We start from the raw sequence: 12417 nt of genomic DNA on the forward strand, positions 1-12417 counted from the left end.
CGCCCGATATCGATCTTCATATCGGTGAGATGGGAGCGTGTAAACCGTCCTGCTGGGTTTTAATTACTTTGCGGTCTAATGGCGCGGACTGATGATGTCACAGGATGTATAATAAGCAATAATTTCCACCCTCGTTCTCCGACTGAAACTCTGGCCCCAAGATCTACGGTGGCCTGTGCACTACTCATTTCTTGAAACACTTCTGCAGATGAGTAATGAAGGAAAGCGGGTGATTAGAGATGTGTGGAGAGCGCTGACTGACGTGGTACATCACCTACGCAACGTGTAGGACGATCAGAGGCTTCCATTAGAGCCGCGCCGTCATTACTGGCTGATTGCGTGTTTATTTTAGTTGACGGAGGCTAAAGGAGAAGACCGAGAGAGGGAACGCCGGTACAGCTGCATCACTCGTACGGCGTCAACGCTATGACTGCTATTACTCTTAATATTGCTCTTATGGCTCCTATTATTCCTGCTGATCATATTTTTACTCATTCTTATTACTCTTATTATTAATCTTATCACTCATATTACTCCCATTACTCCGTCATCACCGTTATGATCGCTTATCTCGCTTCTACGACTACTATTACTCATATGATTTCTCTTTTTATTTCTCCCATACTCCTCATATTACATCTATTACTCTGAATATTACTCCTATTAGTACTTTTATTTCTCTTATTATTACTCTTATTACTCCAATTACTCATATTACATCTATTTCTCTAATTATTACTCCTATTAGTACTTTTATTTCTCCTATTATTCCTCTTATTACTCCAATTATTACTTCTATTACTCATATTAGTAATTCTATTACTCTTATTATTATTCCTTTTATTACTCAAATTGCTTTTATTCCTCCTATCACTTATTACTTCTATTACTCCTACTATTCTACTCCAATTAATACTCCTGTCACTCATTATTATTCCTATTACCCCTATTATTGTTTTTATTATTCCAATAATTACCCCTATAGCTTATTGTTCGTCTTAATATTCCTATTAATCCTCCTTTAATTAATGAACTCCTATTATAACTCTCTTCTTTCTTTCTTTTTTCGTTATACAATTATTACTCGGCACGTGGTTCCTATTTCTCCTCACTTTCTGCCTCCAGTCGAACGCAACATTTAGCGGCTACGATAAAAAGCTTCCTCTCCGGTTACCACGGCAACTAGCCTGCGTCCCAGAGCGCCGCACTACGGCGGCGAATAGTTAAAATAGAACGCGCAGGTGTAATTACCACAAGAGTTCGACATACTTTTCAGCACGCTATTTAGCACGGAGGCGCGGCGGATCGGGACGCGGCCCACAGAGACAGACACATTTAGCCCTCCGGCCGCTCCGTTTAAAACGCGGCCGGCGAGATTAATGGGTTTATTAATTTATTGTTGGACACACAGGGATGTCTGTGCTGTCAGTTTTAGGCTGGAGATGAAGGAAGGGTCCCACCGCACACGAGCCGCCTTTGTTGGAGTGCACACTTGTTCAAATTGGAAGAAATGTGTGGTCCCTCCTCGCAGTTTATTATTAGCCAGCGAGTTATGAATGTCATAGATGTGACCTCTGTTCTAGGATTGGGATCCGACAGGAAGTACCATTTTGGACCCATCCTGCATGGATAATTCTCGCCCGACGTTAGTGTGTGTATGTGTGTGTGTGTGAGACTGACGTTTGTCTGCTGTCTCCAAGTTTCGAATGTTTTTACAGGAGAACAGCCGAAGAAAACACACTTTGTCATTTACGCTTCTCGGTTTCCTGATGGCTCGGCTTTAATGGAGTAGGAGTAATTTCCGCCGAGACGCTTTCAGAACGAGCAGCATTCTGTTTTTCCGGCACAGAAATCAATGATCATTTCCGCTGGATTAGACCTACACACTTGTGCTCTGTTGTCTTCGAACACAAAGAGATAACGAGACACGAGCACTTGTTTGACGGGCTCCGTCCCAAACCACAGACAAATGTCAACTAAAGAAAGCAATACTAAACTACAATCGAAATACTAATATATATAAATTGCTATTAAAACTACCGCAAAATCTTTTAACTGTACTACAGCACGAATTTTTTTGTGCTACTTCTTTAATGACTTTGTAACTGCACACAATTTCAGTTAATTTTTTTTTCTCATGGAAACTTGAGAACCTATTTTGAATATTTTTTAAAGTAGATGACTGAAATACACATTGTTACTTGTAGAACACAAAGTAGTGATATATATATTTATTTGTAAGTTATTAAAGTATTATTTTTACAATTTGTTTTTTGACAATTTAAATTTTGACTTTTTATTTGTGGAACTTTAAGAAGTGTTTTTTACTTTATGATGTTATAATTATTATTATTATAAATATTAAAAAATATATAATATATCATAATATACTAAAATTATTAATATTAATATAATAATATTATTATTATTATACTCATTAAACTACTGACTTTTTAACTTGTAGACAACTGATTGCTTACTAACTAAAAAGAAGTAAATAAAAAAAAAAAAAAAAAAAAAAAAAGAACGGTACTGAACTTTTAATTGAACATCCTCAAAGTATTGACTGTTCAACTGTAGACATTTAGAACTTTTTGGAACATTAAATGCTGACATTTTCTGTACTTAGAAATTATTAAAGCTATGAGAAGTGAAAACAGTAAAGTTTTCAGTTCTATCAACATTAAACGTTTCCCCTTCCCATAACATTTACTGTTTTATTTTTCTTTTGCATTAACCATTTCCTCTTTCAGCAACATTAACCATTTCCTCTTTCCACAACATTAACAATTTCCTCTTTCCACAACATTAACCATTTCCTCTTTAGCAACATTAACCATTTCCTCTTTCCACAACATTAATAATTTCCTCTTTCCACAACATTAACCGTTTCCTCTTTCAGCAACATTAACCGTTTCCTCTTTCAGCAACATTAACCGTTTCCTCTTTTAGCAACATTAACCGTTTCCTCTTTTAGCAACATTAACCGTTTCCTCTTTGAGCAACATTAACCGTTTCCTCTTTCCACAACATTAACCATTTCCTCTTTAGCAACATTAACCGTTTCCTCTTTCCACAACATTAATAATTTCCTCTTTCCACAACATTAACCGTTTCCTCTTTCAGCAACATTAACTGTTTCCTCTTTCCACAACATTAATAATTTTCTCTTTCCACAACATTAACCGTTTCCTCTTTCCACAACATTAACCATTTCCTCTTTAGCAACATTAACCATTTCCTCTTTCCACAACATTAATAATTTCCTCTTTCCACAACATTAACCGTTTCCTCTTTCAGCAACATTAACCGTTTCCTCTTTCCACAACATTAATAATTTTCTCTTTCCACAACATTAACCGTTTCCTCTTTCCACAACATTAACCGTTTCCTCTTTCAGCAACATTAACCGTTTCCTCTTTCCACAACATTAATAATTTCCTCTTTCCACAACATTAACCGTTTCCTCTTTCAGCAACATTAACCATTTCCTCTTTCCACAACATTAATAATTTCCTCTTTCCACAACATTAACCGTTTCCTCTTTCCACAACATTAACCGTTTCCTCTTTCCACAACATTAACCGTTTCCTCTTTCAGCAACATTAACCGTTTCCTCTTTCCACAACATTAACCGTTTCCTCTTTTAGCAACATTAACCGTTTCCTCTTTCAGCAACATTAACCGTTTCCTCTTTCCACAACATTAACCGTTTCCTCTTTCAGCAACATTAACCGTTTCCTCTTTCCACAACATTAACCGTTTCCTCTTTTAGCAACATTAACCGTTTCCTCTTTCAGCAACATTAACCGTTTCCTCTTTCCACAACATTAACCATTTCCTCTTTAGCAACATTAACCGTTTCCTCTTTCCACAACATTAATAATTTCCTCTTTTCACAACATTAACCGTTTCCTCTTTCAGCAACATTAACCGTTTCCTCTTTCAGCAACATTAACCGTTTCCTCTTTTAGCAACATTAACCGTTTCCTCTTTCCACAACATTAATAATTTCCTCTTTCCACAACATTAACCGTTTCCTCTTTCAGCAACATTAACCGTTTCCTCTTTTAGCAACATTAACCGTTTCCTCTTTTAGCAACATTAACCGTTTCCTCTTTCAGCAACATTAACCGTTTCCTCTTTGAGCAACATTAAGCGTTTCCTCTTTTAGCAACATTAACTATTACCTCTTTACACAACATTAACCATTTCCTCTTCCTGTAACATTAACCTTGATTGATACACATTATTTCTGAGCATGTGTTCCTGTAAGTTGCAACAAGAGGAAACGGTTACTTCCGAAATTAAGCGCTGCAAGTTCTCTCATGTCCAATGAGTAGACGAGGGTCTCCACTTTGGCTAAAGACTGCGCACTAACCAAACAGATAGACAAACAGGCTGCTGTTCCATTAGGCCGCTCCCTTAATCACCCCACACAACACACACACACACACAACACACACACACACACATACACTCACACACAGAAGCAAAAAGGATGGAATCGGAGCATGGCCCGATCAATGAGGCCTTATCAACAGATCCGGAAGCTAAATGTCACGATCGGCTTTTAGGAACGACATTACGACATCACGCAAACACACACACTCAAACACACAAACACACATAAATATTCAAAAGACAAACGGATTCTCGGCGGCAGCGTGACCGAGCTGCGTCGGGGTCGATGGCTTTTTCGCGAACGAGAGACACCCTGATTGAAAATCGATAGCGGGGAAAATGAAAAATCTGCTGAAATGTCACAGAACAAAGGAGACAATAAAAAAGATAGAACAGGAAAAAAAAGTGTTAACACGCCTCAGTGTTTCAGCACTGAGACGACTCCGATCCCTCCTGTAACTACGCACAAAAGTTTGTGGACACCTGAGCATTTGACGTTACGTATTTAGTCTGCATTTAGTGTGAGCTAGCTAGCTAGCAAAGTTCTCCTTTATGAGCTAAGCACAGATCCACCTATGTGGCTGGTGGTATGGATATGAGTAAGAGAGCTAGCATGAGATGGCATTAGCAAAACATAAACAGCAGAAAGAGAATGAGGGAAGCTACCGATGAAGACGTTCCACTCGGGGTCCAGGTCGGCTTGATTAGCAAGGCAGCCCTTCATGACGTTCTGACAGTAACTCCTGCAGGGCTTCAGGTCCACAAAGCCGCCGCAGTACGGACAGTAGAACATCCGCGTCAGAGCCTTACTGCAGCCAGGGGACACGTTCACCTGCAGACAGGAAATGAAGAACGGGTTTGAGGGACACGTGTAATAATATCAGTTACTTTTGATTAGATTCCACTGCGGATTATTGCTGGAGAGGCTGGTGGGTGTGAGGCTGAGACAGAGACGGAGATGTGGTCTGCAAGTGACTGCCAATGCACAGCATTTAGTGGTGTGTGTGTGTGTTTAAAATCGAAAATGTGTGTTTGAAAGTTTTAGATTTGCAAAGTTGATCAGCCAATCAGAGGGAATCCCAAATCAAAGGGGAATCCCCAATCAAAGGGAAGGTCCCCAATCAAAGGGGAATCCCCAACCACCTTTATCTGTCAAAAACTCTCTTACAGTCAAAGGCATACTCATTTGTCCTAAATAAAGACACGCCCATATGTCCCAATTGAAGACAAGGCGACTTTTTGTTTGAAAACGTACCCATTGGTCCCACTGAAATATACACCCACCTGTCCATTAGACAAGCCCATGTGCTACACAGACATACCCATCTGTCAAACTCAAAGACACACCCATTTGTCCCACATGTGTATATCTTCAATAAATAATCTATTTCTATTTATTTCTGACACTTTTCTGACATTTTTCCCACCTATCTAATATATGCCCACCTGTCTCCCCCAAAGTGGGCCACCTGTCCCACTCAAAGACATGTCCTCCATCAAAGATATGCCCACCTGCCTCTCTCAAAGACATGCCCACCTTTTCCCTTCATAGACATGCCCATCTGTCTTGTTTAACAACCCGCCCACCTGTCCCACACAAAGACATAACTACATGTCCTGAATAAACAAATTTGTCCCATTTAAAGGCATGCCCACTTGTCCCATTCAAAGACACACCATCTGTCTTCTTTAAAATTATGTCCACCTGTTTCACTCAAAGATACAAACATTTGGTTTCTTTTATAGATAAAAAATTTACCTGTCCCATTACAAAAAAAAACATCCACACAGTGGTCCTCCTTTGAAACATGCCAGCCTGTCTCATTCAAAGACACACCTATTTGTCCACATTGAAAGACACACCCACCTGTGCCACTCCAAGACACACTCATCTGTCTTTATCAAAGACATATCCACGTGTTTCACTTAAAGGCACACAATTGCTTCCTTCAAAGACACTTACCTGTCCCATTCAAAGACACACATATCTGCCTTACTCAAAGATATTTGTCCTACTCAAAGAAACAGATTGTTCAAGTTTAATCTGTCTCTATCAAGAACACCAACCTGTTACAGTTAACGACACATTTATCCTACCTGTTTTATTCAGTCACACTCATCAGACTTCCTCAAAGACAATTGTCCCACTCAGACTCACCCACCTCTCCCACTTAAAGACACATCCCTTTGTCCAAATTCAATCTGTCTTCATCAACACCTACCCATCCCATTCATAGACATGCCCATCGGTCTTTCCCAAAGACATCTGTCTAACTGAAAGTCTCACCAACCTGTCCCACTAAAAGACACTTCCATTTGTCCAATATCAAAGCATGCCCACCTCTTCCACAGAAAGACACGATCATTTGTCGAACTCAAAGACACACCAGTTTGTCCAAATTCAGAGGAAGACCCACCTGTCCCACTGAAAGACATGCTTGTTTGTCCCAATTAAAGACAAATGTATCTATCACACACTGTTTCAGTCTCTGGAGTAGTGAGCACTACAGAAAGTGAGTGAAGCAGACAGCAGTTGGAGCATTAACCTGAAAAGAAAAATCCAGAAGCCTCTTTATTAGCGCCGGTTTAGCATGTTAGCACAGTGTCCTCCTGGGCTCACTCTAGTTTACAGCAACACAGTGTGTTTGTGTTTGTGTGTGTGTGTGTGTGTGTGTGTGTGTGTGTGTGTGTGTGTGTCAGTTTTGTCCTTCCTGTCATCGTTTGCTCGTTCACTCGTTTACTCGCCACACGTCGCGCTACACGTGTTAGCCGTCGCTGTGTAATTGAAAGTACAAGAAGCGGAGCGTGTTAGTCGCGGCACACCTCGGTGCGCTAAGATAAACACATCCTGTCCCCGTCTGTTTGATCTCACATCTACCCATCTCTCTCTCTCTATCTCTCTCTCTCTCGCTCTCTCTTGCTCTCTGTTGCTACTTCTCTCGTGTCTTGTGTTAGAGTGCTGAGTGTATTATATAACTAACTACGTCTTTCTCCTCTTTCTCTCCCTTACTGTCAGCTATCACTCATCCCTCTTTCTCTTTTTTCGTTTTTTTTTCTTTCTATCCTGTCTGTCTTTATAGAGGGACAAGAAATCTTGACAATGCTGTTACATTCCCTAAAACCCTGGCACGCGAGGATTGACGAGTAATTTTATATTGGACGCAATCTCTTGACAGACAGATAGACAGACTGAGAAAAAAGAAAGTAAGTAAGAAAAAAAGAAAGTAACTATAAAAATGAAAGAATTACAAATTTCAAATTTACAGCAGAAATCAGGTCAGATTTTATTGTTAGCTACTGGCTAAAACATTTTTGGAAATACATATATACATTCCTTCAGTGTAGAAATCAGACATATTACCGCCTTTGGACATGTCCACATTGGACTAATTATGGTGTTTGATGCAGTTTGGGACATGTCCACATGGGATTTATGATGGTGTTTTATGTAGTTTGGGACATCCACAGTAACCTGGTGGTGGTCTTTGATGTGGTTTGGGACATGTCCACGTTGGAGTTATGATGCTGTTTCATGTGGTTCAGAACACATCCACAGTGGATTGATGATGGTGTTGGATGTAGTTTGGGACAGGTCCACATTGGAGTAATGATGGCATTTAATGTTGTTTGGGACATGTCCAAATTGGTTTAAAGATGATGTTTGATGTGGTTTGGGACTTGTCCACAATGGTGTTTAATGTGGTTTGGGACATTTCCACATTAGACTAATGATGGTGTTTTGATGTGGTTTGGGACTTGTCCACAATGGTGTTTAATGTGGTTTGGGACACGTCCAATTGGACTAATGATGGTGTTTTGATGTGGTTTGGGACTTGTCCACAATGGTGTTTAATGTGGTTTGGGACATGTCCACATTGGACTAATGATGGTGTTTTGATGTGGATTTAGGACATGTCCACATTGTATCAATGACTTATGTGGTTTGGGACATGCCCACAGTGGACTTCTTAGTGTTGTCTGATGCAATTCTGGACATGTCCACATTGGATTAATGATGTCTGATGTGTTTTGGAACTTGTCCACAATGGTGTTTGATGTGGTTTGGGACATGTCCACCATGGACTGGTGTTAATGTGGTCCACATTGGATTGATGATAGCGTTGAATGCAGTGGGCACGATGCTAATCTGCACTATTCAACTGTCTGGATAAAAGAATGTAAAAGTGCTAGCATGGCTGCCAGCTCAATTATTATGTGTGGCCATAATTATTGGCATCCCTGTGAGGTAAAATATACCTAAATGATATTACCATCAATATTTTAGGAGAAGGGACATGCAATTGATCAACCTTGACTTCCTGTTTCACAGGGGTATAAATATGAGTTGACACACTGGCTTAAGCTTCACATTAGCATCGAAATCTGACGTGGATATTAACACAACTACAAAAGTTGCTAATGTCGCTAATCCAGAAAGCCCTCTAAAGCCCTGGAGAAATTAACGTAAATATTGTTCGTGATTCAAAATCCTCTCAGAATTGTTTGTTTGATTCGTTAGTTCGTTTTGGCTAGCGTTGTCGATACGGGATTGCTAGCCTTGTGCGAAAACTCCCGTCCTCACTACAGGGACGCTGCAGGACATGGAGATGCACCTCCAAGTTCTACAGATGGACTGAAATCCTCAACCGGTGTGTCGCACTCTAAATCCAACCAGGCACAGTAATCCATAATCACACACACACACACACACACACACACACACACACACACACACACACACACACACACACACACACACACACATTTGTGAGATTTGGTGCAGTTTGGCTGTGATCTGATCAGCGTAGTGAGGATAAACCATGCTGCGAGTGAGGATGAGCCGAGAATTTCATTCATTCTCTCCTATTTGATATTCATGTAATTTATATGAATTATTGTGTGTGTGTGTGTGTGTGTGTGTGTGTGTGTGTGTGTGTGTGTGTGTGTGTGTTTGTGTGTGTGTGTGTGTGTGTGTGTGTGTAAGGGAATGTCACAGTGTATGAATTTAGGTCACATAATAAGATCATGAACACAGTGTCCCAAATCCCATCGTATTCACTGCATAGTGCAGTAGATGGTTGAATGGTTTAGGACATGTCCCTACTAGACTAATGATGGTGTTTAATATAGTTTTGGACGCGTCCACATTGGACCAATGATGGTGCTTATGTGGAATATAAATTGTATAGGGTGTGTGGTTTAGGACAAGTCAACAGTAGACTGATGATGGTGGTTTGGGACATGTCCACAGTAGACTGATGATGGTGGTTTGGGACATGTCCACAGTGGACTGATGATGGTGGTTGGGGACATGTCCACAGTAGACTGATGACAATGTTTATGTGGTTTGGGACATGGTCATCGTGGACTGGTGGTATTTATGTGGTTTGGAACATGTCCACAGATGACTGATTATAGTGTTTTTGTGGTTTGGAACACATCCATAGTGGAATAATGATGGTATTTATGTGGAATATAAAGTGCATAGGGTGTGTGATCATCGTCGACTGATGGTATTTATGTAGTTTGGGACACGTCCACAGTAAATTAATGATGGTAATTATGCGGTTTGAGACACGTTGGACCGATGGTGTTTACGTGGTTTGAGACAAAAAAAATAAATAGTGTTCATGTGGACTGGGACATGTCCAATGACTAATGATTGTGTCTATGCGGTTTAGAACATGTCTATAGCGGACTATTAATTGTGTTTATGTGGTTTGGGACACTTCCATAGTGGACTGATGGTGGTGTTTCTGTGGATTGGGACATGTCCATAGTGTACTGATGGTGGAGTTTATGTAGTTTGAGACATGTCCAAAGTGGACTGATGATAGTGTTTCTGTAAAATATACTTTGTATAAGGGTGTGTGGTTTGGGACACGTTCTCAATAGACTGATGGTGATGTTTATATGGGTTGGGACACGTCTTCAGTTGACTAATAGTGGTGTTTATGTGATTGGGGACACATCCATAGTAGATGATGGTGTTTATGTGGTATATACAATGTATAAGGCCGTGTCGTTTTGGACGCACCCGCATTGGACCGATAATGGTTTAATGGTTTTGGACATGCCCACAGTTAACTTGAGAGTGGTGTTTAATGTGGTTTGGGACACACCCAAAAACAATGGTGTTTATGTGGTTCAATTTGGATTGATGCTAATATTAGAAGCTAATCTGGTGGCTGTTTGCTCATTAGCTACATTAGCTATTTCCTTGTTTTTGCCATAAAAGGGAAGAAGCACATTTGAGAGGCCAGTACATTTAGGGAATAGGGAATAGGTGACATTTAAGACGGTGTGATTTCTTCAGCATCCTGTGCGCAGTCCCACAATTCCCTGTGAGGAAAAAAAAACTAATGAGAACACCATCCCACCCTATCACACACACTTGTACACACACACTTATACACATGATTATCCATACTCCAAAATCCCAGCACATTTATTACTAGCCTTGAGCCACAGCTTTAGTGTTACACATACACACAAGTCTGTAATGCCAAAAAGCGGGAAGTGAAGACATGTTGATGCTAATGCTAAATGTCTCGAGGCATCAGACAGGAAGAAGTAAACCCCGACTGATCTCCTCCTGAGTCAGACATGTTGTGTCTGTGCATGATCCCATTTTCTTTATCTGCATCCAAATTAGAGCCAGGAGTCAAACGGCCTTTGACTTGGCAACGGGTTAGCGGCTTCGCTGCGACAGAGCGAATGAGCTGGCAGAGCTAAACGAGTGACTCTGTGTCAGCGCTCCATCTGTCAGCATGAGACACCTGAGACATCCGATACACAGCTATACATTTCAATTTGCAGCTGAATAACGCTGATTCCACTCAAGCATCAGATGCAGGTAAGGGGCGTGGCTTAAAGTCTGAATGCAGGGAAATGACGTTAGAATTAGCGGCGTAACGGTACAGAACCGTTGCGGTCTTTAATTCCAGATATCGGGGTTGTGAATGGAGGACGGAAGGAATGAAGACATTTATAAAAAATAATTAACGAATTAATACATTTGCGAATTAATACTTAAATGCAGACATTTGTTAAAGTTAATAAAAAAATTATTTGAACATATCTTTAAAAAATGTACACACTTATATACTGTATACACATCTGTATTACCCAAATAGTGTGTAACAAATGTGCCAATCGAAACAATTCATCAAATTAATTGATTTAATAAAACGTGCATTGCATTTATTTTTACAAAATTACAAAATTTTGTATAATTACAAAATTGTAAAAAAATTTGTCTGTTGACGTTCACAAAAAATAATAATAAGCTGCGTTAATAAACAAGTAATTTCATGTTTTGCATCCCCCCTATTAAAAACAAACAAACAAATAATTAAAAAAGTATTGGGAGTATAGAAACAAAGAAAAAGGGCAGTACAGGAAAATATATATTTTATATATAAAACACATGCAAAAAATTTATGGATTTATGAAATTGATTTATGAATATGGATTTGATAGAAATATATATATATATATATATATATATATATATATATATATATATATATATATATATATATATATATATATTTATTTATTTATTTTTTTTAATGAAGAAGGAAAGAAAAAAATTGCTAAAACAAAAACAATGAAATTTTATGTCAAAATGACACGTAAAATGAAATTGAAAAAAAGGGAAAGAAGAAAGGAAGAAAGAGAAACATTCAAGAAGGAAAAGCAAAAAAAAAGGGAAATATGCTGAAGGTATGAAAGAGTGCACCTAAAGAAGAAAGAAAGAAAGAAAGAAAGAAAGAAAGAAAGAAAGAAAGAAAGAAAGAAAGAAAGATAAAAAAAATTATGAAGGTGATATTAAATGGTTTTGTATATATATATATATATATATATATATATATATATATATATATATATATATATATATATATATATATATATATATACAGTATATTTGGCCAAAAGTATTGTGACACCCAATTTTTGAGCCATCTGTGGTTCTTGATTGAAACTAGGAGACCCAAAACCTGTTCCAGC

The 12417-nt window shown here is 39.0% G+C and overlaps 1 protein-coding gene and 1 long non-coding RNA gene across 3 annotated transcripts in view; one reads left to right on the plus strand and one right to left on the minus strand.

Moving 5' to 3' along the window:
- Positions 1-12417, plus strand: part of LOC310715815 — a 121957-nt gene that overhangs the window by 70266 nt on the left and 39274 nt on the right. The gene's annotated exons all lie outside the window — the stretch shown is intronic.
- The window catches only part of gpc6a (glypican 6a), a 168785-nt gene that overhangs the window by 51887 nt on the left and 104481 nt on the right, over positions 1-12417 (minus strand). For both annotated transcript variants that reach the window (XM_083522379.1, XM_083522380.1), the window contains exon 4: positions 5071-5236. In XM_083522379.1, the coding sequence (XP_083378505.1) occupies positions 5071-5236 (166 nt within the window). The remainder of the gene's footprint in view (positions 1-5070; positions 5237-12417) is intronic.

Source organism: Silurus aristotelis (genome assembly GCF_946808225.1).
Source record: "Silurus aristotelis genome assembly, chromosome: 20".
Lineage (NCBI taxonomy): Eukaryota > Metazoa > Chordata > Actinopteri > Siluriformes > Siluridae > Silurus > Silurus aristotelis.